Source organism: Macaca mulatta, chromosome 8 (assembly GCF_049350105.2).
Source record: "Macaca mulatta isolate MMU2019108-1 chromosome 8, T2T-MMU8v2.0, whole genome shotgun sequence".
Taxonomy (NCBI): Eukaryota; Metazoa; Chordata; class Mammalia; order Primates; family Cercopithecidae; genus Macaca; species Macaca mulatta.
Window position 1 is genome coordinate 44,369,519 of NC_133413.1, and position 22,816 is coordinate 44,392,334.

General features: G+C 48.4%; 1 protein-coding gene across 4 annotated transcripts in view; it reads left to right on the forward strand.

Moving 5' to 3' along the window:
- The window catches only part of IKBKB (inhibitor of nuclear factor kappa B kinase subunit beta), a 58,196-nt gene that overhangs the window by 13,527 nt on the left and 21,853 nt on the right, over positions 1-22,816 (forward strand). For 2 of the 4 annotated variants that reach the window (XM_077942532.1, NM_001265946.1), the window contains 6 exon segments: positions 1,346-1,440; positions 2,744-2,861; positions 6,043-6,112; positions 17,691-17,779; positions 18,843-18,932; positions 21,397-21,521. In XM_077942532.1, coding sequence (XP_077798658.1) covers positions 1,433-1,440; positions 2,744-2,861; positions 6,043-6,112; positions 17,691-17,779; positions 18,843-18,932; positions 21,397-21,521 — 500 coding nt within the window. In that variant the 5' untranslated portion in view covers positions 1,346-1,432. 4 annotated transcript variants of the gene reach the window in all.

Here is a 22,816-nt window from a genome sequence, read left to right on the forward strand (position 1 = left end):
GCAGGAGCCACTGCTGAGGATGCTGCTGGTTACCTGGGTAGAAGTTAAAGCCCATGAAGATGGACAAGTCTATAATTTGACAAAGAGAAGAGAAAACAGCCCATTACTCTGCAGAAAGTAACTCTTTGGCATGTGCACTGAAGGAATTAGCTGTTACAGGAGTATAGTGGAGGGCGAGACCCTCTTGAGTTGGGCAGACTGTGGTGCCCATGCACCTGTGCTGGCAAGTGTAGAGGAGCAGGGCCAAGCGCCAGGGTGGGTGGTGCCATCTGGCTGCAGTGTCGTGGGAGAGCGGCTGGAAATGCAGGTGGGAGCCAATCTCTGCAGGATTTTAAACAGGAGTACTCGGATGACCTGGGTTCCCTGCTCTGCGGGGTTACCAATACCTGCTAGAGGCTTGTTTTCAAGCCTTGAAATATGGGTGTCAGTATTCCCATTTTACAGAAGAAACTGAGTCAGACCAAGTGGTTTACCCAAGGTCACATAGCTAGTAAATGGCACAGTTAGAATTTGAACTAGCCAGTGTTTCATCTGCTATATTATGCTACATTATGCTTGTGTTCTGAAAGGACAAAACTCACATGAAACAATGAAGACACTCAACGTGGTGTTCACTATTAGGCTGAACCACATGCAGGTGCTATTTTTGTAGGTCAATATGGTCAATTAGCAGTGTCCCATGGGTCAGCCTAATACAGCAGCAGCCAGGGTTCCGACAGAGAAACCTCTCTGGGCAGGAATGGTCAGCAGAGGTTTCATGGCGGGGCTGGGAATGGAGCAGGGCCCTAAAGCCTCTGTAGTCTCTGGATGGATAGAAATGAGGTGGGAGAGGCTGGGTGTGGTGGCTCACGTCTGTAATCCCAGCACATTGAGAGGGCAAGGCAGGCAGATCACTTGAGGTCAGGAGTTCAAGACCAGCCTCACCAACATGATGAAACCCGTGTCTACTAAAAATACAAAAATTTGCCAGGCATGGTTGCGCATGCCTGTAATCCCAGCTACTCAGGAGGCTGAGGCACAATAATTATTTGAACACGGGAGGTGGAGGTTGCAGTGAGCTGAGATTGTGCCAGTACACTTCAGCCTGGGCGACAGAGCAAGGCTCTATCTCAAAAAAAAGAAAAAGAAATGAGGCTGGAGCAGTTGGGTGAGAGGTGGGGTGGTAAGGAGACAGCCCGAAGGGCAGGTGCTATGTGGCTGTCGATCGGTGTGTACATGTGACCTCGGAGCACCAGGAGGTGATTGCAGGTGACACCTGAGGACTGGAGATCCCTCCCATGCAGCAGACAGGGTGGGATTTGGCCTGCAGCTCGCTCTGCTGGTCCCCACTGTGCTGTTTCTGTAGGAAACAGGTGAGCAGATTGCCATCAAGCAGTGCCGGCAGGAGCTCAGCCCCCGGAATCGAGAGCGGTGGTGCCTGGAGATCCAGATCATGAGAAGGTGAGGGCCTTGTGCACCCCAAGGGAAAGCTGGAGCAGCAGCCCCCCGTGTGTCTAGAAAGGAGAGTCTTGCTGGGCACGGTGGCTCACGCCTGTAATCCCAGCACTTTGGGAGGCTGAGGCAGGTGGATCACGAGGTAAGGAGATTGAGACCATCCTGGCTAACACAATGAAACCCCATCTCTACTAAAAATACCAAAAATTAGCCAGGCTTGGTAGTGGGTGCCTGTAGTCTCAGCTACTTGGGTGGCTGAGGCAGGAGAATGATGTGAACCCGGGAGGCGGAGCTTGCAGTGAGCCAGGATCGCGCCACTGCACCCCAGCCTGGGCGACAGAGCGAGACTCCGTCTAATTTAAAAAAAAAAAAAAAAAGAAGAGGAGAGTCTTAAATCTCTGCCCCTCCATCAGGGCGCCAGCCCGACAGTCTCCACGGTGACTCTGCTGCTTCTAAAGATGCCAGAGGAAGAGCAGCTAAAGTCCACACTGGGCCTTGTCGGGGACTTTTCATCAGTTTCATTATATTAAATAAGTTAACACAGTTATCACAGTGACTTTTCCTTTGTCAGCAAAAAAAAAGCCTTCTTTCCTCCTGTATTTCCAGTTCCAAGGTGGTACATGACCGTTCTCTGCTGTCATGCTGCCGCTGACATTTATTCCTCTAGTGTGGAGACTGGGCCGTCCATCTGCCCGGTGGCTGCTGACCCCCTAGCTAGTGAGGTGGGCTCCGAAAGAGCCAGCGAGGAGGACACCAAGCAGGGGCTCCTCTGCCAGCCTCTTAAAAAGAGGAAGTGCCATTTGGTTACATCATGGTTCTATCTGGTTACACATGAGTTCCTTCTCAGATCCCTCTCTGTGTGTCCACCTTGGGGTGATGTGTGTGGGTGAATCAACCTGCCGAAAAATAAACAGAGAAAAGAAAAAAAATACGAGAACAAAAAGAGCAGGCACCACCTTGTTTGCCTGCTTGCATGTGTGACACATCCCCCCCATGTGGAGGGCATGAGATTGGAAGGTCTTCAAAGGAGCAGTTTGGCAGCACGATGAGGACTTGGGATGTAGCACGCACAGAAAATGGAAGTTACACGGAGTGTGCCCTCAGGGTCTGAGTTCTGGTGCTGCGGGTGGGGCTGGGTGCACGCCACTGACCGGGGCATTGCAGTTGGCCACCCGTACTGGGCTCTGTCTTCCTCTGTTTCGAAGCCCTGGGTTATCCTGGGCCTTTGTTGCTGAGACCTGATGGGGGTGATAGGGATGGGTCTGGGCAGGAGTCTGGCTCTGCTCTCATCGGTTTTCCTCCTTCCTAGGCTGACGCACCCCAATGTGGTGGCAGCCCGAGATGTCCCTGAGGGGATGCAGAACTTGGCGCCCAATGACTTGCCCCTGCTGGCCATGGAGTATTGCCAAGGAGGAGATCTCCGGAAGGTGAGGCTCCCGCGGCTGCCAGGCATACAGCCTGTCTGGGCAGGTGGGACACCAGGAAGGGGGATGGGAAGACCTTTCACTTCTGTCATCATCAGGAAGCTTGGGGACCCCCAGCAACTCCAGCAGGGCTGCTTTGCCTCTCAGATCCTCTGTTCCCTGCCCACCTGGGGCTGGTGTGTGTGTAAGTCAGAGGCACTTCCGAGAACACCAGGGAAGGGGGAAGGGCGTGCTGCACACTCTGCTGGGATTATTCCAATGACAAGGAAAACTCATCACAGGTTTGGGCGTGGGGAAGGACTGGGCAAGTTCCAAAACAAATGCTTCCTCCCTGGGCGTGTTAGGGCCACGTTAGGCCTTTGGTGCCAGCGCCACTGCTCTCCTTATTAGGAGGGATCTTATTCCAGAGATGGGACAGCACCACACATGGGGGCAGGGAGCATAGAAGAGAGGGAGTGGGATTCATGATCAGAGAGCTGGGCCAGGGCTGCAGACCTGCCCCAACCCATCCGACCCACCCAACCCACCTGACCCACCTGGACTCATCTGTGGGGCTCTGCTCTCCACCTTCTCACCACACCACCTCCTGTTCCCTAGAGTGTTCACTTCTGGTGGGTGGATGGCAGCCCCTTCTGGTCTCAGGGGCAGTTGGGTGCCCTCCTCCCCGTTGTTCCCTATGATAGTACCACATAGCCTGCTAGTACATGTTACCTCATTCGATTTCCAACAGCTCACACATGAGTGCACAGGTATGGTTCCCACATCACGGGTGGATATCACAGCCCAGAGAGGTTGGGCCTCACACAGCTGTAGCAACAGAGACTGGGTCCCAGTCCACACAGACCTAGCCGCAGGCCACCTCTCCATCTCTAAGACTGAATAAGGCCATATAACATGATAACTGGAAGCTCTGAACAAAATATATTTTTTTTTTGAGACAGAGTCTCGCTCTATTGCCCAGGCTGGAGTGCAGTGGCGTGATCTCGACTCACTGCAGCCTCCGCCTCCTGGGTCCAAGCGATTCTCCTGCCTCAGCCTCCCGAGTAGCTGGGATTATAGGTGCCCGCCCCCATGCCCAGCTAACTTTTGTATTTTTGGTAGAGGCAGGGTTTCGCCATACCAGCCAGGCTGGTCTCGAACTCCTGACCTCAAATGATCACCCACCTCAGCCTCCCAAAGTGCTGGGATTACAGGTGTGAGCCACTGCGCCCAGCCAAAAAAATTTTTATTTTAATTGAAAACGAGGTCGGTTACTCTGCGAGTGCACCTCTTTACTTTGGAAGGGTCACAATAGTGAGGGTGGGAGCCCAGGCGTTTATTCCCTTTCAGTGGCTATTCCCAGACACACTTCAGGTGCTACTCTTACTGTTCCTCCAGGCCCTTGTGCCTCTTAAAAAAAAAACAAAAGCTTTCCACTTTGGGAAGCTGAGACAGGAGGATAGCTTGAGGCCAGGAGTTTGAGACCAGCCTGGGCAACATACCAAGGCCCTATCTCCTCAAAAAATAAAAAACGAAAAATTAGCCAGGTGTGGTAGTGTGCGCTTGTAGTCCCCACTATTTCGGAGGCTGGACTGGGAGGATGGCTTGAGCCTGGGAGGTTGAGGCTACAGGGAGCTATGATTGCGCCACTGCATGCCAGCCTAGGCGACAGAGCAAGACTCAGTCTCATGAAAAAAGATAATCCTGTCTCAGAAGAAATAGACAGATAAATAAAATAAAAGGAAACTTGCCGTGGGCTTGGCCTGCCAGAGTGGCTCTCCCTGGAGATAGGCATGTCCTGGGAGTGGCACTCACAGCAGGATATGAACACAGCCCTTGGCATGACCCACAGTGAGAGATGGGGGAACTTGACAGCACTTTGATTTTTTCCTTATTTTTCTAACCTTTGACAGTCACCCATTACTGACTGCAGCTGTGTAGAGATAAAGCCATGTTGTAGTCAAGTGGAGACTTCCCAGAGGGCAGCCTGGAAGTAGGTGGGATGTGGCCAGATTACAGAGGGCTCTGAAGTGAGGCAGAGGCTTTTAGACTTGGTCTTTTAGGTGGCAAAGAGCCAATGAGCCAGAGAAGAAGAGATGGAAAGTTTAACATGACTGACCTGGCGTGGGTTGCAGGATGATTGAGGGGGAGGCAGGAAGGACTCGCATCCTAAGGAACCCCTATCCTTGCTGTCACCCAGTGGGGTTAGGGGAGGACACTGTTGCCCACTGTCTTGTTGTCTGTTGTTTCCTTTGTTCCCTCTAAAAAGTTCAAATCTATAATACATCCGTGGGCAAGGAGAGGCAGGCTTGGCCAGCACATGGGGGCATGTAAGAGTCAATGTTAAAAGTATACATGCTAGGTACGTGAACAGACTTGAGGGTTTATGAACATGATGTGAGTTCCTGACGGTGAGGCTCAGCTGGGAAGCTCCTCTCTCTGCCTTCTTCAGAGGCCAGCTCCCAGCAGCACACGGAGCCTCTTGACAGTCGAGGGGGCCAGGAAGGCAGGGGATTAAGGACCTGGGCTTGAGTTTCAGATTGACCTGGCACCGCATTCCAGCACTGCCCTTTCACAGCTGTGCGAGCTGACAGGTATTCAACCGTGTAACCTCAGTTTCCTCCTCCAACATGGGGATTCTACCCGTACTTACTCAGTGGTGGTGGTTAGTATTAAATGAGGTCACGCAGGGAAGGCTTTGCCAAGCTAATCCGTGCAGAGCTCTTCCAGCCCCTGGCACTTAGTCAGTGCTCAGTAACCATTCCCTACTGTTACCGACACCTACGTGGCTAGGAGATGGCAGGATGGTGGTCGGAGGGTGGTTTCCAGTGATGCCCTCCCAGCCTGGCCTGTCTCTAGGACCCTCAGGCACAGATAATTCCTATTTCCTGTGCTTAGACTTCCTCCTGCCTTGCTCAGAACTGCAGCAGCCAGTGAGAATCGAACTTTCCTCGCCCCAGGGGCCCCTTGCTGTGAGGATGTGAGAGCCCTGGGGTGGTCAGGACTGCTTCGTCCTCCTCTTCTTCCTCCTCCTCCTCCGGCCAATCCCTGCTAGTCCTGCTGCCCTAGCTTCCTCAAAAGCAGGTCCCCTAAAGACTAGGGCCCAGGGTCAGCACTTCCATCACATGGGCTGGTAAGAGACACGTGTGGGTTTCTGGTGGTTTGTGACCACCAGCTCTGATGCCGCTTCTCACTTTCTTGACAGTACCTGAACCAGTTTGAGAATTGCTGTGGTCTGCGGGAAGGTGCCATCCTCACCTTGCTGAGTGACATTGGTAAATCCCAGCCCTGGAAGTCAGGCCATGTCCTTCAGGGAGAGTGTGGTGCCCCATGAGTCCCTGCGGAGCACTGCAGGCAGACACTTCAATCCTTTGGTCTCTGTGGAGGGGTAATGGGAGCCCGGGGAGCGGGGACCGTGGTGGAGTAGGGAGATCAAAAAGGAGTCAGCCAGACAGACGCTGAACTCAAATAGGTTTCCCTTCCTTCCTGATTAACTCATCAGGTGAATTATGATGTGTAGGGAATAACAGATTTCCTTTCCCATTATGAAGCTCCCCTCCCTCCTTTCCTGGAATGGCTGGCACTGGAATAGGTTGTCATTCGAATGAGTTTTGTCCCTTGGCAGTGAATTTTTCCGCTCCCACGTTGGCAGTTCTTTGCCAATGAGAGGCGTAGGAAAAACTGTCCTTGTTTAATCCCTTGGGTACTGTTGGCATCCCCAAATGAGGGCATCTGCGGCACCCTCTGAGAAGGCCAAGCTGGCCATTCATTGAGAAGAGTGGCCTCAGCCTGCAGAGGCCAATGGAGCCTCCTAGACCCTGGCGCCCACTCAGTAGGGGCCTGAGGGCTGGGTGCTGAAGGTCAGCACCGGGCCCCAGCCTGGGGAGACAGACGTCACAAGGGAGAGGGACTTGCTCAGGGTTTTTTTTTTTTAAATAATCTCCAAGGTTGTTGGTGCAAGTTGATAGTTGGGGTCTAAGGTTTAGAGTTATCGATAATTTATCTTTGACTCTTTGCCCCCAGATTTGGAGAATGATGCCATTTTCATCCCTCCCCTACCTCAACCTTTCAAAGCTGTATATATTTTTTCTTTTTGTTTGCTCAAGCTTTTTTTTGAAAATTGTCAAAAATATAGAAAAGTTAAAAGAGTATTACAGCGAAACTCACATACCATTCCCCTCAGTTCACCAGATGTTAACATTCTCCTTCATTTGTAAAGCTGTGTTCTCTAAGCCAGGGCCTGGAAGGATTGATGGTCCAACACTTTGTCTTGCTAGTGTGGATCTGGTCTCTTCCTGACTGCTGCTTTTGACAGAGGAGAAGCAAGAAGAAAAGGAAGGGGAAAAGTCAAGCAATGACATATTTAAGGTTAAGATCCAAATAGTCTGACATAGAAAATTCCCATCTTGCTCTGTGCTATGTCTTTGTCCCTTTGGGTGGATTTCACATGGAGGATAAGTTGACATTACACCAGTTTTATTTGACTCAAGTGAGCACCCAGTGCTGGCCCAAGGGACCCCCTGTGCATGGCCCGCATGAATCTTGTCCGTCTTCCTAGAGCATAATCCATCAGTTAGAAATTTCACTTGTTTTCTTGACTGCCTGACCCAAGGCTCACCCATCCATGTTTTGCTTGGAGGCTTACTCGATTGTATTTTTTACATCAGTGGCCAGATTCTTCATTTGTTCTCTGTCGAACTGGGTTGAAGGCAGGTTAGCAGGTTAGAGAATATTCTCTTGCTTTTCATGGGTGACTTTTATTTTGTTTCTCTTTGGTTAGAGCTTTGTCAAGTTATTATTATTATTATTTTTTTGATGTTTTTCTCTTAGATATTTTTCTTTCACTCCTTAGGCTATTGATGACTTTAGCAAGTAGTTATTACGAAAGTCCTTTTTTTTTTTTTTTTTTGAGACGGTGGGTCACTCTGTTGCCCAGGCTGGAGTGCAGTAGGCGACCTTGGCTCACTGCAACCTCTGCCTCCCAGATCCAAGTGATTCTCCTCCGCGAGCCTCCTGAGTAGCTGGGATTACAGGTGCGTGCCACCACACCTGGCTAACTGTTGTATTTTTAGTAGAGACGGGGTTTCACCATGTTGGCCAGGATGGTCTCGAACCCTTGACCTCAAGTGATCCACCCATCTCAGCCTCCCAAAGTGCTGGGATTACAGGCATAAGCCACCATGCCTGGCCAAAAGTCTTTAAATTATTGGCACAAGTGCAGGGCGCCGTGGCTCATGCCTGCAACACTTTGGGGGGGCTGAGGCGGGTGGATCACAAGGTCAGGAGTTCAAGACCAGTCTGACCAAGATGGTGAAACCCCATCTCTACTAAAAACACAAAAATTAGCTGGGCGTGGTGACGGGCGCTTGTAATTCCAGCTACTCGGGAGGCTGAGGCAGAGAATTGCTTGAACCCAGGAGGCGGAGAGGTTGCAGTAAGCCGAGATCGAGCCATTGTACTCCAGTCTGGTGACAGAGTGAGACTCCGTCTTGGAAAAAAAATATATATATATTGGCACAAGTGCACATAATTCTCAGCTTCCTCACATGGTTGTTTATTCTGCAGGTGCTCTGGTTACGTATTCTTTTAGTCTGAGTCCAGTTTGAATTCAGTTACCATTGACTTGTGTGGTAGCTTTTATATTATTGTATTCAAATTGTGTGTGTCTATGTATTTAAGTTACACATAAATTAGAATAATGAAAACAGGTGGGTTCTTAAGTGCTTGTGTGCTACAGGTCTCTTACAGATAGATAGGTAGGTGAATATTAAATTCTGTACGTTGCTGATTCTCTGTCTTCTCTGTGACCCTGAGGTTGGAAATAATTCGACTTTGAAGTACTAACTAGTACACTACAGTTAAACTTCTTAAGGGCACAAACTTCAGTCACTGCTATATCTCCAGCATCTAGAATAGCAGTATATCAGCTTCTCTATAAATACTTATCAAATGAGGGCTGGGTGCGGTGGCTCATGCCTGTAATCCCAGCACTTTGGGAGGCGGAAGCGGGCTGATCGCCTGAGGTCAGGAGTTTGAGACGAGCCTGACCAACATGGAGAAACCCCGTCTCTACTAAAAATACTAAATTAGGCTGGATGCGGTGGCTCACACCTGTAATCCCAGCACTTTGGGAGGCCGAGGTGGGCGGATCATGAGGTCAGGAGTTTGAGGCCAGCCTGGCCAACATGGTGAAACCCTGTCTCTACTAAAAGTACGAAAAACAAAAACAAAAACTAAATTAGCCAGGTGTGGTGGTGCATGCCTGTAATGCCAGCCACTTGTTGGGGGCTGAGGCAGGAGAATCACTTGAACCTGGGAGGCGGGGGTTGCGGTGAGCCAAGATGGCTCCATTGCACTCCAGCCTGGGCAATAAGAGTGAAGCTCCATCTCAAAAAAAAAAAAAAAAAAAAAAAAATTGTCAAATGAATGAAATAAATCCTAAAGGAAATTAAAATAAGTAAGGACCTAGTTTATTTTATTATTATTATTATTTAAATCAGATGTCCACACATCATGAACAGCTCCAGGTCCAGTACTAGCTCCTCTGCGTATTAGCAGTGTGACTGTGGGCACGTTACTTACACCCTTTTATTAGTGGTAAAATGGGAGTGTTACTTACCTTGTTAGAATTGTTGTGGAATAAAATGAGGTGATATAAATAAAGCTTCTAGCACAGTGCTCTGTTTCTGCAGAATATGCAGTCAGCAAGTGTTAGTTCCTTGCTCATTTCCTTCCTGCTCTGGATTTTGATTTTTGGCCTCCCCATTTTGGAAACCCTCAGTGCCTTCTTTAGGGCATGATCTGAGGCTGGATCCAGAGAACCACATGGGTGGATGCCTTCTGAGACTCCCATCCTAGAAGAGGCCGGCCTTCCTCAGACCCGTTCCCGTCTCCACCACATTTTGGGTGCAGTGCAGCCCCAGTTTTGTGGTTGAGGCTGCTCGTATGAGCTCGTATTTTACTTTTATCCCTGTTTCTGATTTGTGTACCAAATCCATTAAATTTCTTTTTGCAAGGATCTGGTGACTGAGCCAGAGTTCATCTAACATAGCTCTTTTGTATTTTGGAGCATTTCCTGAGCATATTTTGTTCCAGTTTGTTCCAAGTGCTGGCCCCACATTTCCTTTGTTGGAGTTGCCAGTGCTATTCTCTGCCAGGTTGACTTAAGATAAGTGGCAGAGCCACACCCTTGACCCCTGGGTCCGGATTCATTTCCTACTCTTCTGGATTAAACTGTTGGCCCCCACTCTCTTCTGTGCCGCTAACCTCCCAGAGACACCTGCTCAGAACAGTGTCAAGATAATAGACATGGATAGGATTTTTCCACTGAATTTCAAATTGCCCAAGAAGATGCTGCAGAGTGCCTGTGAGAAATGAGCAGATGGCAGGGTGGCTCATGCCTAGAATCCCAGTACTGTGGGAGGCCAAGGCAGGTGGATAACCTGAGGTCAAGAGTTTGAGACCAGCCTGGCCAATATGGTGAAACCCCATCTCTACTAAAAATACAAAAATTAGCTGGGTGTGGTGGTGTGTGCCTGTAGTTCTAGCTACTCAGGAGACTGAGGCAGGAGAATCACTTGAACTCGGGAGGCAGAGGTTGCAGTGAGCTGGGATTGTGCCATTGTACTCCAGCCTGGACAGCAAGAGCGAGACTCTGTCTCCAAAAAAAAAAAAAAAAGGAACTGAGCAGCTGCCTGGTGGGCACAGAGGTGAGCCCCCTGCGTCCTGGCCAGGACTCTTCCGCCAGACCATCACTCCATGCTGATAGGAGACCCGGGACCTAGGTGGAGCAGCTGGAAATGATGTGGACTGCCACATAATGTGACCCTAAAATAGCTCAAGGAAGTTATATGTGCGTGGACTCTATTTAAACAGTCTTGCTCATTATCCTTTGGAAAACATTGGCGTGTGTTTTCTTTTGGTAACAGAGGCGCCAAATTCTGAGCACTCGAGATTATGGGGCAGGCTGCAGCACTCTCTCCTGCCTGGTGGGGTGTGACTCTGCTGGGCCCGCCTGGGCCTTACCAGATCTTAGATTGGAATCAGCCTTCCTGGATTCTGCAGGTGGCCAGTCTGCTGTGGTAACACCATCCTGTGCCCCAAGCCTTCGGGAACCCACCCCTCTGTTGCTGTCCCTGCTTCCTTCTCTGAGCCCCACCTCTGTTCCTGCTGGAGCTGCTCCTAGCAGGTGTCCAGGACTTCAGTGTTAAAGAGCAGAGGGTTTCAGAGAAAACATTTGGCTTTGGGGAAGACAACTCCATTCCGGGAACTGCACATCAGGTGCACTGTCTAGCACTGTGGATCTTCTGACTGGTTCTGTTGAACGCATCCGTCTGACTGAGGTGTGGATTATAACAAAAGATGATGACCTGACCACAGATCATTTGCACAGAAAGCTTTTTGGAAAGCATAAGTAACCAGGTTAATAAATACAGTAACAGTGAGAGAGAAGACAGCCAGCCCTCAGTCATGGCTCCTCCACTTTACAGCTCTAGAGCCTTGGGTGAGGCACGGAATGTCGTGGCCACAGTGTCCCCTGCTTTAGGATGAGGGGTTTGGACCTCTGAGTGCTCTCTATGGTCCCATCTCCCTCTAACAACTCCATTTCACTGTCCAGGAATCTAGCTTTCGGAATGGTGACCCCGGGACATCTCTGACATCCCCTAGCTGGTGGCCTAACTGCTTCCCACAGGCTCTGTGTCTCATCTCCACTGCCTGCCCCTGCGTTGGCCTGTCCATCCTTCCCTCCCTGCCCCTGCGCCAGCTGGCTGCTGCTCCTCGACTTTCTGTTTGCCTGGCTGTTCTCGTGGCCTGTTTCTCACCATATTGTTCCCAGAATCTGGAATTCAACCCTGAACTCATCCTAAAGTCATATCCACGTCCGCCGGGTCTTTCTTCCAAAGTCACTTCCAGTAAAAGCCCTGGTCGTCTTCTTCAGCCAGGTCCCTCCTGCCACCCTGTCTCTTGTGTCACGGTGCCATTTTCTGCCTGCTGCCCAGGACCGAGTGTCCGTGTCGAACCTGGTCCCTCAGAGTCAGCCCCTGCTCCTGCTCATAGCCTTGCATTACGGAGGCTGCAGACCGCTGCTTCCACTGATTCAATATCAGAGCAAATCCCTGCAGCGACCTCCTCCCTGGCCTCCTTAACCCTGTGTGCTAACCTACCCTTCTGTCTTGGAAGGGCACTCCCAGCCCCTTCACTGTGCCTTTCTCCCACCCATGGCAGCCAGCCCTGGGCATGACCCACGGGACCCACCCATCAACCTGTGTGTGACCCTTGGAACCCACCTGCCAGCCTCCGGGTGTGACCCTCGGAACCCACCTGCCAACCTCTGTGTATGACCCGCGGAACCCACCTGCCAGCCTCTGTGTGTGACCCACAGAACCCACCCGCCAGATTCTAGGCATGATCCTCGGAACCCACCTGCCAACCTCTGCACGTGACCCACAGAACCCACTCGCCAGCCTCTGTGTGTGATTCCAAACCCACCTGTCAGCCCCTTGCTGGCCTCGCATGCGTTGCCCCTTGTGGAAGCTGTTCTCGCACCTCACAGAGACCCTGAACCTGCCCGTCCTTTGCGCACAGCTGCAGACCTGCCCCTCTGTGGGGGCTGCCTGGCCTGGGGCCACGGGGATTCTCCTGTGGGTCCTTCTGCTGGTGTCACCTCATTTGCTCCTTTGACACTTGGCATTGCCATTACTGCTCTGTGATTTCTATCTGTGCCTTGGCAGTGAGGGCTGACCTCTGGGTTTGGGGACCCAGTTGTCCAGACTGTGCAGGAAGTTAGGAAAAGGCTTTGATTCAGTGACAACATTTCCCATTGTGTGCAGATTGTGGACACTCAATAGAGCCTTGTTGAATGAATTAGTGAAGTTGTCACACTTTCTCCTCGGCACCCAGCATTACTGCCTTGCTGCCTCACTGATTAATCAAAGGCTATTTTAGCCAAGTACCCTAATTAGCCAGACTCAGTCTCTCTCCCTGTGTCCACAGCTGGCCTTCCAGTCTGTTTTGTTTGGGAAGCCCAGTGACATTGAAGTGGCTGGCACAGTAGGACCCAGGCAGGGGTTTTACCGAGGGAACGGACATACTGTTGCCGTTCTTACTCAGTGGTGACTTGGATTACCAGCCAATGACCCTTCTAACCTCTATCTCAGCCTTTTGGACCATTTATCTTTCCACCTGTTCTCTATAGAATGTAGCTCTAACAAAAATGTTCTGAAGGGAACTTAGTCATCCCTCTAAACTTGTGATAAATAGAGATTCATGGACCCACTCTTATAAAACTGCTTTTTCCTTGGAAGTCTAACTGCCCTTATCTGTTCCCCAGTTTGTGGTTTGTCATCGGAAAAAAATACATAGGGCTGTTATTTGGAGCTGTGATTCATCAATAAGACCCACAGGATTGTCATGTTCTTCAGTTGTGTGTTTGTGCCTTCCTCATGAGCCAGGGAAAGGCTGGGGTGACCACTGGGGCACGGCTCCTGAGAGGGCAAGAGAAGGAGGCTGTTATCTTCCTATGGCAAGTCTGCCACGTGGACCCGCTCTGTGGAAATGCGCTGTGTCATTTATCTTACTTTTTGTGTTTTTCCTGCATACACTGTACTGTGTCGTTTATTTTAGTTTTTGGATTTTTCTAGAGGCAGGGTATTGCTCTGTTGTCCAGGCTGGAGGGCAGTGGCATGATCATGTTTCACTGCAGCCTTGAACTCCTGGGCTCCAGTGACTGACCCTCTCACCTCAGCCTCCCACGTAGCTGGGATGAAGGTGGGCACCACCATGCCTAGCTAATTAAAAAAATTTTTTGTAGAGACAGGGTCTTGCTATATTGCCTAGGCTGGTCTCAAACTCTTGGCCTCAAGGGATCCTCCTACCTCGACCTCCAAAAGTGCTGGGATTACAGGTGTGAGCCACCATGCCCAGCCTCACTGTGTAGTTGTGAACAGCTTAACAGTTTGCAGTGTGGTGCTTCTCACAGCTCTTCTCTGTAATGGGAACATGAGAAATAACCTGGTACACATTTATGCTTTGTGGTGTGGCTTTCAATTTTTATAAACATGTCTTATTGCTATTGCCAGGCATTTAGATTTTTAATAGACTTCCAGATACAACAGTATTTTTCTTTATCTCAATATCTCATTTTCCATTGAATTTAAACGAAGTTAGATTCTCTGGGCTTGAGACAATTTTGATTCATTTCACTTCAGCTCTGAAGTACTGTTTTGTAAAATGTAGCACAGTGATACTGAACCAAGCGTTTTGAAAGTTTATTCTCGGCAGGGTACATTTAAGAGGACTTGCCTATCAGAATTTTTACATTTCAGTACCAGAAACTTTGTGTATCAATACCTGTTGGACTCTTTAAATCTGGACTTTATTAAGTTGACAGAGGTATTTGAGAATAGATGACAACCCCGAAATGAGGAATAAAGTTTGTTTTGTACAGTTGTTTAAGCATAAAAATAGACAGATATTAATAGTAGAGTATTCAGTTACCAACCTCCTGCCCCTCCTCACTGAAGATCTGGTGACAACTCTAATCTGTGTGGCATAGAAAGTGGTGCCTTCGGTCTGATCTGAATTCTTCTCCTTTACACTGGGGGGTCCTGGGGACATCTCACCTGCTTCTGCCCTGGGTTTTGCCCTGAGATGTTATGCCTCCAGCTCTGGGGGCCTTGTCTTAGTCTGGGCTTGTGTACTTGCACAAATTACAATATCTTAACTTCCATACATTCTGCTTTGGAAAAAACAAACCTACACTTTTATGTATTACATCCTGATACACTTCAGCAGCCTGACATATACCAACACAGGTCTTTTGTGAACCTATCAGTTAACAGACACTTTGAGTTATCGCATGGCTTTGCTCTCTGCCAGCCAGTAGTTCATATTCAACAGCAGTGCCATCCCCGTCTCAAGGCTGTGTTACTGCAGCTATTTTTTATACTTCATTTACTTCATTATGCTTTGCTTTGACTTTAAATAAAAACTAGTAAAACAAAAATAGAAGTGCTGATGAGAAGCATTGATCTTTAAACATTAACACAATTGAGAACAAGATGAAATAGAACTTTTTAGGCCCATGGAAAGCAGCGAGTCTTTCACCTCATCTGGACATTAATTGGACCTAAGCTAATCTACTCTGTCACTTAGGAAGGAAATGAAAAATAAGGAACAGTATGAAATGTTGGAACCACATGGTCGAAGGCTGGACTTAAAAGAGCAGATGTAAGAAGGGATCTGGCACCACAGATTGAGCATCCCTAATCCCAAAGTCCAAAATCTAAAGGGCTGTAAAATCTGAAGGTTTTTGAACACTGACATGATGCCAAAAGTGGAAAGTTCCACACTTAAGTACTTAACACAAACTTTGTTCCATGCACAAAATTATTAAAACTGTTGTATAAAATTACCATCAGACTATAAAATCATTTATAAAAATTCAGTTGTTTCATATAAGGTATATATGAAACAAATGAATTTTGCGTTTAAGCTTGGGTTCATTAGGAATATGCCAGTATTCCAAAATCAAAAAAAACAAAAAAACAAAAAAACAAAAAACAACGAAAAACCGAAAAATCCCAAGCATTTTGGATAAGAGATACTCACCATATATAGCTTAATGTTCTGAGCTGGAACTCCGTTAATAAGGTGGAAGTCAGTTGTTCAGCTCTCAGTTTGACTCTTAAATATGTCTTCAGGAAATGCTCAGCTTAGAGTGTGTGCAGAGCGTGTTTGCTCATTCAGTTTCTGTGGAAGGCTTTTCCGCTGCCCTGCACAGAGGCCCACGCCCATGACAGCAGACAGGATCGCTGCCCGGGCCTCAGGGGTCTTCCCCTCCCCGGTTTGCCCTTAGAGACAGAGAGAGGGAGAATGGTGGTGGCAGCGGCGGCATAGCGGCTCATCGTTAAACCTCTCAGTGTTAGTGGTTTTGACTTTTTAAGTTTTAAACAAGAAACAGATCATACCATTAACTATCCCTCTGAGTCAGAAAATACAAACCCAAGAGTTGCCTGTTCTAATGTGGCACTACCATAATTTGTTCTACCATTTCCTAATGACTTTCTGTTTGTTTCTAATTATTTCATTCAAGATATGCAGTAAGTATCCTTGGGCTACCAGTGAAGTGAAGCAACTTTTCATATAATTGTCACCATTTATATCTCTTTTTCTGTGTGTTCTCACCACTTGACGTTCTTTGCCCATTTTTTTTCTTTTTTTTTTTTAGATGGAGTCTTACTCTGTCACCCAGGCTGGAGTGCAGTGGCCATTATCTCAGCTCACTGCAACCTCTGCCTCCTGGGTTCAAGCAATTCTCTTGCCTCAGCTTCCCGAGTAGCTGGGATTACAGGGGCCCGCCACCCCACCCAGCTAATTTTTTTGTATTTTTATCAGATACAGGGTCTCACCATGTTGGCCAAGCTAGTCTTGAACGCCTGACCTCAGGTGATTCGCTCGCCTTGGCCTCCCAAAGTGTTGGGATTACAGGCATGAGCCACCGCACCCAGCCCCATTTTTCTTCTGAGTTGCTCTCTTACTGATTTGTAAGTGCTTTTTATCTATTAGGTATCTTTACTCTTTGGCATATGTGTTGTGGATATTGTTTCTCCACCTCTCTTGTCTTTTGGCTTTGCTTATAATATCTTTTACATAAACTTTGAAAACCTTTTAATGTTATTTGCACTGTTCTATTTATACCATATGGCTTTCCTGCATACACTGCTCTTTTTGCTACATGTATCCCATGGTGTTTTAGAGTTTTTGTTGCTAATGTGAATGGGATATTTTTTCTTTTCCAGTGCAACTGGATATAGCTAACATAGAGAAAAGCTATTGACTTGTTGGTTTCCAGACAACTGGCTAAATTTTTTCTGGTGTTTAGTCTGTTGAGCTCTCTAGGCTACAGTCATAGCATCTCCAAATAAAAATAATTTTATCTCATTTCAATACTATTTATTTCATTTCTTTCTTTTATAGTGCAGTGAGCTAGGATGTCTGTCAAAGTTATTCACCCTCTCTTGAGGGTAAAATCATGTCCTTCTTGCCGTCTGAGCTGCAGGCTGTTCCTTCCTTGTGTGACATCATCATGTTGCCTCCTCACAGCAGAAGCTCTTGGTATCAAATGCCTCCGTAGCCAGTGTTGTGCAGTCTGCTTTCTTCCAACTAGATTCTGAGCTCTTTAAAGTTGGGGATCACACTTCTTATTTTATATCCTTCATAGAACCTCCCAGAGAACTGGGCACATAGTAAATCTGTGTTGGGCTGTCTGTATGTGTGGGAGGTGTCCCTGTTCTCTTCTGCCTCCCTGCTGTTCCTGGAAGCCGGTTCTGACCCCTTGGGACTGTCAATCATATGACCATAGGATTCTGTCCCCAAGGGCCCTTCCTCCTTGCCTACCCTATAGAATTTAGATTTTTGAGCCCCTAGACCAAAGACGCTTCCCTTCTCAAAACTTTATTGGCGTCAGCATCACCTGGAGAGTTTGTTAACACAGATGGTGGGGTCATCCCCTGAGACTCGAATCCAGAGGTCTCAGGTGGGGCCCGAGAATTTCACATTTTGAACAAGCGTGTTTGCTGCTGGTCCAGGTAGTATAGTTTGAGAAGCACTGCTCTAGGCTGCAGTTGGTGACCTCATGGATGCAAGGCAAAGAGCGCTTTGCTCAAGTAAGCCAGATTCCGATGTTAAGCCTCATATAGCAGGGCCCCTGCCCTCCACCGTGAGGTGTTGCGCTACAAGTCAGAGTATGTTTCAGGGGCACGCAGCATTTATCTTTTGCAGGAGAGGCGATTCTGTCATGAAAAGCATTTTTTAGGCTTAAGAAAAACTCACTCCTCATCCCGCCTTCCTCAGCCTCTGCACTTAGATACCTTCATGAAAACAGAATCATCCATCGGGATCTAAAGCCAGAAAACATCGTCCTGCAGCAAGGAGAACAGAGGGTAAGTGACGCTCCTGGGACTTGGAAAGCCTCAGGTGGGCGCGCCGGGAAGTGGCCTGGGAGGAAAGGAGCATACTCTGCATATTTGTGTGTATTTGCATTTCCTTGCCTGTGCTTTGATTCTCTGGGAATGCTGTTTGATTTGAAACAAAATTCAGCAAAAAAGTTGTTGCAGATTGAGGCAGGTTTGAATGGATTACATTGTTAGTTGCTCAAGTTGCAGGAATCTGATAAGGAAAATAATGTTTGCCTTCCTACCTCCACCCCTAGCCTCTGGGACTAGCGCTTCTTGGAAATCGACTTCTTGTTTTCCATCTTCCTTAAGAGCCTCGCCTCTCAATGCTATATGGAAACCAGTGATCAGTTGGTTGTGTATGTGGCTGGGAAGAGGCACTGGGATTGGCGTCTGCTGCCGAGCCTGGTCCAGCCTATAGTTTCCCCAGAGCTCTTTGTGGCCTCCTCAGTGGCTACCTGGCTCGGACATGGTGTTGACTGCCCCTCGAGCTTGACATTGCGGTTTTTACCCACTCTATGTGTTCAGCTGGGGTGGTGAGCACAGGCTCAGCTGAGTGGAATGCCGTGACTGAGTTCTTAGATCACCTAATCCCTTCCCATACAGCTGCCCTCAGCACCTAGGCCTGGTCTGTGACTACCACAGGGCTCGCCCTTGTTCCAGTTCACACTCACTCCTGTCAGTGGTGCTCAGATTTGGGAACTGAGGGTATTTACTGAGAAGAGGCTGGCGCGGTCCTTCCTGTTTCAAGTCTGGGTTTAGCCATCTTGAGGGCTGGTGCCTGTTCTGTTCATTCAGCTTCCCTCTGATGATGCGTGGCAGAGTGTGGGAGGACATGTGCCTAGCATTTTTACAATATGCCTCTTCTTTTGCCCTGAATCTACCATGTCGAGGACATTCTTTTGTGTATCTGGCAGCTCCTTGGGAGTTTGGGATCTAATAGTACCTGGGAATTCAGAAATACCTCTGCTCTAATACCAGGCAGTCAGATTCCTTGTAGAAGGACATTGTGTTCTTGTAACCCTCAGATTTCTCCTTCCTTTTGTTTTAGTTAATACACAAAATTATTGACCTAGGATATGCCAAGGAGCTGGATCAGGGCAGTCTTTGCACGTCATTCGTGGGGACCCTGCAGTACCTGGTAAGAAGTGGGCTTTGCCTGTTTGCCTGTCGGCTCCTCCCTGCTTCTGCATTTGTGGGGCTCCTCTCCCACCTTACTCCCAGCACCTGAGTCCCACCTGCTCTCTGAATGTTTTGGAGATGCATAAGGTCACACCCATAACCTGGTCGAGTCAGCATTTTTTGCCACCAGATGCCCTGTGGAGTGATGTGGTCATCTTCTCTGATGTCCGGAGGGCTCTGCTCATGTACCTTGCACCATCTCCTAGCCTCTCTGTGCTTCAGCGTCTTCTCTGAAAGGAAAGGGTTTTAAACAGATCCATGCTGGTCTCGAGTGGTCCTCCCACCTCAGCCTCCTGAGCAGCTAAGACTACAGGCAGGAGTCACTAAGTCTGGCTGAGACCACAGTTTCTATGAGGTATCTCAGGGGCCACTGAGGAGGGATCAGAGCTCTGAGCTCCCCACTCTTTGTTTACGTTATTTGGTCTGAATATTAGGTTTCTGTTTGAGTCACTAATTCAAGAATATTGTGTCAGGCACTGTGCTCAGGGCTGGTGGTGCAATGGGGAAAAAAGAGAAGCCCTTTTCTGCCTTCAGACCTTAGAGTTTAGCAGGAAAGCAGGCATTACTGTGATGCTTACACAGATAACTAAGAAATTACAGTTGCGGTGAATGTTACAAAGCAAGAGTGCAGGGTGTTGCGAAATTATGTATTGGGTGGCCTCAGCCTGGTCTGGGACTTGAAGGGTGAGGAGGTGAAAAGGGCTGGAGGTGGGGGACAGGAGGGGGAATTCCATGCAAAGGGATCACACACAGGAAGACCTGAAGGTGTGGCCGGAACCGAGCACAAAAGGAAAAGAGAGTCTTGAGTTGAAGCTGACAGCGAGGTAGGGCACAGATTATGAAGGGCCTTCAGGGCTGGGCTAAGTTCTAGACTTTATCTTAAAACCTCTGCAGAGATTGATAGGTTTTAAGTGGGAGAAAGAGCAACTCTTTGGAAAGCCCACTCCTGATACTGTGTAGAGAAGGAATCACACCAAACAGGAGTGAATAGTGGGCGAGGTAGGGGCAGTGAAGAGGCAGAAGGCAGTTAGATTCCAGGAGGGCTTAGCACAGCTCCCCAGCAAGACCTGTCTTAGGTTGCTTGCTGATGGCAGTAGCCTCCACAGTTGGGATTGACTTAAGGAGTCTGCAGCTTTCAGAGCAGGACTCGCAGGGGACAGTGATTCAGGTGCCTGTGTTCATATGACGTGTGATTTGGTAGGTCCTTCTGGAGTCCTCCTCAGCTCAGCAGCAGCTGAGCAAGGGGGACCCCATGCTCTAACCAGGAGCTGAGTCAAGTCATGTACTCACATGAGCTAAAACATCTGTCCTTAACCAGACATAGAGGTTGACCTACCCATCCCGGAATGTCTTCTCTTGGTTTGGTCTTCCAGGCCCTTCCTTAAGCTTCATATTTCCAACCAGACCATGCACTACCCTGTCTCTGTGCTTTTGCTTGCCCTGGTCCTTTCTGTCTCCACCCACCTGCTGAGCCCAGTCTGCACCCCCAGCACACCTGTGCTGCGTTCCCTTCCTCGGTCACCCCAGCTCTCTCTGCCTCAGCAGCAGCCATGCATCACATTTTCCCTGCCTGTTTCTAAATATCCTGGCCTTTTCTGCAACCACATGGTACCTGGTTCAGGGGTTCAGCCAGCACTTAATGTGTGTATTTGGTGTAGACAGCCTGGCATCATTTTCCTTTAACATTTGTAGCCTCTCTTCCCATGTCTACACAGCACCCACGACTGCATCCTGCCTTAAGCTAATTTTCAATGAGCGCCTGAAATGCTGCAACTCTCTTTTTTTTTTTCCTTTTTTCTTTCTTTCGTTCTTTTTTTTTTTTTTTTTTTTGAGATGGGGGCTCACTCTGTTGCCCAGGCTGGAGTGCAGTGGCATGGTCTCGGCTCACTGGAACCTCCACTTCCCAGGTTCAAGCAATTCTTGTGCCTCAGCCTCCTGAGTAGCTGGGACTAAAGGTGCATGCCACCATGCCCAGCTAATTTTTGTATTTTTAGTAGAGATGGGGTTTCACCATGTTGGCCAGGCTGATCTCAAACTCCTGACCTCAAGTAATCTGCCTGGCTCCGCCTCCCAAAGTGCTGGAATTACAGGTGTGAGCCACTGCGCCTGGCCTGCAACTCTCATTTTTAAAGGGGAGAAGTTAAAGCCCAGTGAGGGGTGTGTGATGTACTCTGGCCCTGAATCTTTAGCCACTCAATCAGGACTTACTGGAGTGAGTGGGGCATAGAAAGGTCTTAGAAATGGTAGCATGACATACCCGCTAAACATGCCTGGAGTGCCCTCCTCGCCCTGCAGGCATGTGCCAGTGCCCCCTGGGATGGAGCCAGGAAAGCCTGGGGTAAAAGCAGTTGGCTGGCCGCCCCCTCCTGCCATGGTCCCCCATGAGAGGAGCAGCTCAGGTGTGCCCCCTCGTGTCGCTGCAGGCCCCAGAGCTGCTGGAGCAGCAGAAGTACACAGTGACCGTCGACTACTGGAGCTTTGGCACCCTGGCCTTCGAGTGCATCACGGGCTTCCGGCCCTTCCTCCCCAACTGGCAGCCCGTGCAGTGGTGAGTGGGGCCGGGGCACCTGGATGGAGGAGGGAGCCCGTCTGCTCCTTTCTCTTCACGTACCCTGTTTCCCTGGCGCCCCATCACCGGGCCTGGGAGATCTGTGTTGTGTCTCTTCCGAGAGGAAGGCCTGTCAGGATCTAGCACGAGTAGAGGGGCGGTCTGTGCTCCAAGGACCTGTTAATAGATACAGAGTAGCTGTTAAGTCTTCATGTGGATTCTGAGCCTTCACATCTTTTAAATACAATGCTGTGTCAATGTCATCTGCTCTGGGTTCAGAAGTAAGACTATTGTGTGAATATGTGCACTTACACTGAGAATGCTGTGTGTTAGTAAACAGAAAGAAAACACATATATGCATGACAAGTCAGGAGGAAATATGTGGAAAATTGTTGACAAATTTTACTACAACCTCAATATAAATTTTTTTTTTAAAGTGTAAGAACATGACCAGGTACGGTAATCCCGGCACTTTGGGAGGCCGAAGCAGGTGGATCACTTGAGACCAGGAGTTCCAGACCAGCCTGGCCAACATGGTGAAACCTCATCTCTACTAAAAACCCTAGCCGGGTGTGGTGGCTGGTGCCTGTAATCCCAGCTGGGCTGAGGTGGGAGAATTGCTTAAACCCAGGAGGCAGAGGTCGCACCACTGCACTCCAGCCTGGCCAACAGAGTGAGACTCTGTCTCAAAATAAACAAAGATTAAAAAAAAAAAAAAAAAAAAAACTGAGCATAAAGCATAAGAATGTAGCTGAAATTGTGAACTTAATAAATTACACAAAAATTTTTCTAATAAATTAAAAGATACAATGAAGATTTGTATAATTACTCTGTATTCTTTAGCTTTTGTTTTACTGATTAAAGAAATAATGCATTGTTCAGGATATGTTTATATAAAAGTTAATTATTACCACCAAAAATGGTATGTGAGGTAATGCATATGGTAATTAGCTCAATATAGTCATTCCACAATGTGTACATCATGTTGTACATGATAAATATAGACCGTTTTTATTTGTCAGTTTAAATAAAGAACTGGGGGCAGAAAAGAAGAGAAAAAAGTTAATTATTACTGAAAGGCATAATTTAAAAATGAATATTCCCCCAAATCAGTTAGATTTCATTTAGGATTTTTCCTTGAGAGGCCACACACTAGTTTAAATGATGCTCCTGCTGCTCAAAATTTACTTATTTCAAGTTTTAATTTTTTTGGAACCATAGTAAGTTCACGTGGCTCAAATTTCCAGAATAAGGGAGTATGCAGTGAAAAGTCATACCAGCCTCCCAGGCACTCA